This window comes from Fusarium keratoplasticum, chromosome 1, assembly GCF_025433545.1.
Source record: "Fusarium keratoplasticum isolate Fu6.1 chromosome 1, whole genome shotgun sequence".
In the NCBI taxonomy this organism is placed as follows: Eukaryota; Fungi; Ascomycota; class Sordariomycetes; order Hypocreales; family Nectriaceae; genus Fusarium; species Fusarium keratoplasticum.
The window spans coordinates 1456273-1457657 of record NC_070529.1 but is presented as its reverse complement, the minus strand read 5'-3'; the positions used below and the strand labels follow the sequence as shown (position 1 = coordinate 1457657).

At 49.0% G+C, this 1385-nt stretch overlaps 1 protein-coding gene across 1 annotated transcript; it reads left to right on the top strand.

Moving 5' to 3' along the window:
• Nucleotides 1-242: 242 nt before the first annotated feature.
• Nucleotides 243-848, top strand: NCS57_00044500 (uncharacterized protein; the record flags this gene model as incomplete). The annotated part of the gene is made up of 2 exons (XM_053050531.1): nt 243-534; nt 589-848. 2 exons carry the CDS (start codon nt 243-245, stop codon nt 846-848), a joined length of 552 nt encoding a protein of 183 aa, XP_052919046.1.
• Nucleotides 849-1385: the final 537 nt, after the last annotated feature.

The window sequence follows — 1385 nt, the reverse complement described above, 5'->3', positions numbered from 1 at the left end:
AAGGAGCTCCATCCAGTGGTCCTCAGCTTCCCGGCCCATCTCGACAATATGCAAGGGTTGTCAGGCCATAAGTGTCAGCACTCGTCCATAGCTTAAGCAGAAATATAAAGGAGGAACCGGTGTGGTACAGAAGCGCCTTTTCATTCCCTCTCTCCTTTTCCCGCCAGAACCAACTCAACTAATTCACCTCTCAAGTCTCTGAACCAGAAACCCTTCTCAAGCCTTGATCGAAAGTTTCCAAGATGCAAATTAAGAGTCTCCTCCTTGCGCCCCTCGTCGCCAGCGGCCTAGTTACTGCGACTCCCTCGCCCAGCAAGCCATATCGCTTTGAGGCACTTGCTTTGCGCTCTGCCACCGACATCCACTTTGCTGTCGTTCAGGCTGCCCACAGCAGCATCTTTTTGAAGCTTCCCCAGCAGAAAGCGACATGTGAGAAGAAGACAGATAACTCTGCCACTTTCTCGATCGTCAATGGCGAGCTGTTCCTTTACGGTAAAACACGACAGCAGATCTACGTTGACCGATCAGGAATGGGTATGTTATTCCCAAATTTCCACTTGTACCGAGCTTCGCATTAACTTCTTTTAGGTCAGGGAAAAATTGGATATACCACTGGTACCCAGTCCGCTCCACGCAATGCGGAACGCAAGGGTTGGGCCATCGACAAGGACGGCGATTTATCTTTCAAGGGCAAGAACTTGGTTGCATGCCCCCACAGTGTCGATGGAGCATGGAGTGTTTGGGTTTCAACTGGAATCAAAACACCTGGAGGCAACAAGGGCTGCTTGGAATTTCTGCCCAGAACAGCAGAGATCAAGAACCCCATTAGTTGCAAGTACACTCAGTAACTACTTGATGAGGAATGACATGGCAGTTGGTCCCTTATAGGGCTGTGTGCAATTGGGGTAGATGGAGCCACGAGTCTGAGCTTGCCGTTATTATAGAGAAAAGCCGATGCCGTCAGTGTTATGAAGCGTGCATAATACCGCCTCTTGTTGTCTTCGATACCTTTGTTGCTTGACCTTCACCTAAGGATCCACCACAGGCTCCTTCCGGTGCTCGTCTTACGCCTCAATATTCTCTACTCGTCTGCGTAGCACAATACTTTGCGTAAAGTTTTATTTAGGTGCCAGTTGGCATGGTACCAAACACTGCCTCTGGAAGTTGCTCCATTGTGAGTAAGGTCCAGCAATGCCACTTACCGAAGTCGCCAGCTAACTGAACAGACTAGCACGCTTGTCTCAGGCAGGCGTCTCGTGGAGAGTGATTATGAAGGTTCAATGTTGTTTTTATTTGAAAGGCCACCATGTGCGGAACCCTAGCTCATAGAAGAATTGAATCAGTGGGTCAACACTGAATTTTTGCCGCAAGCCATGTTTATGAGT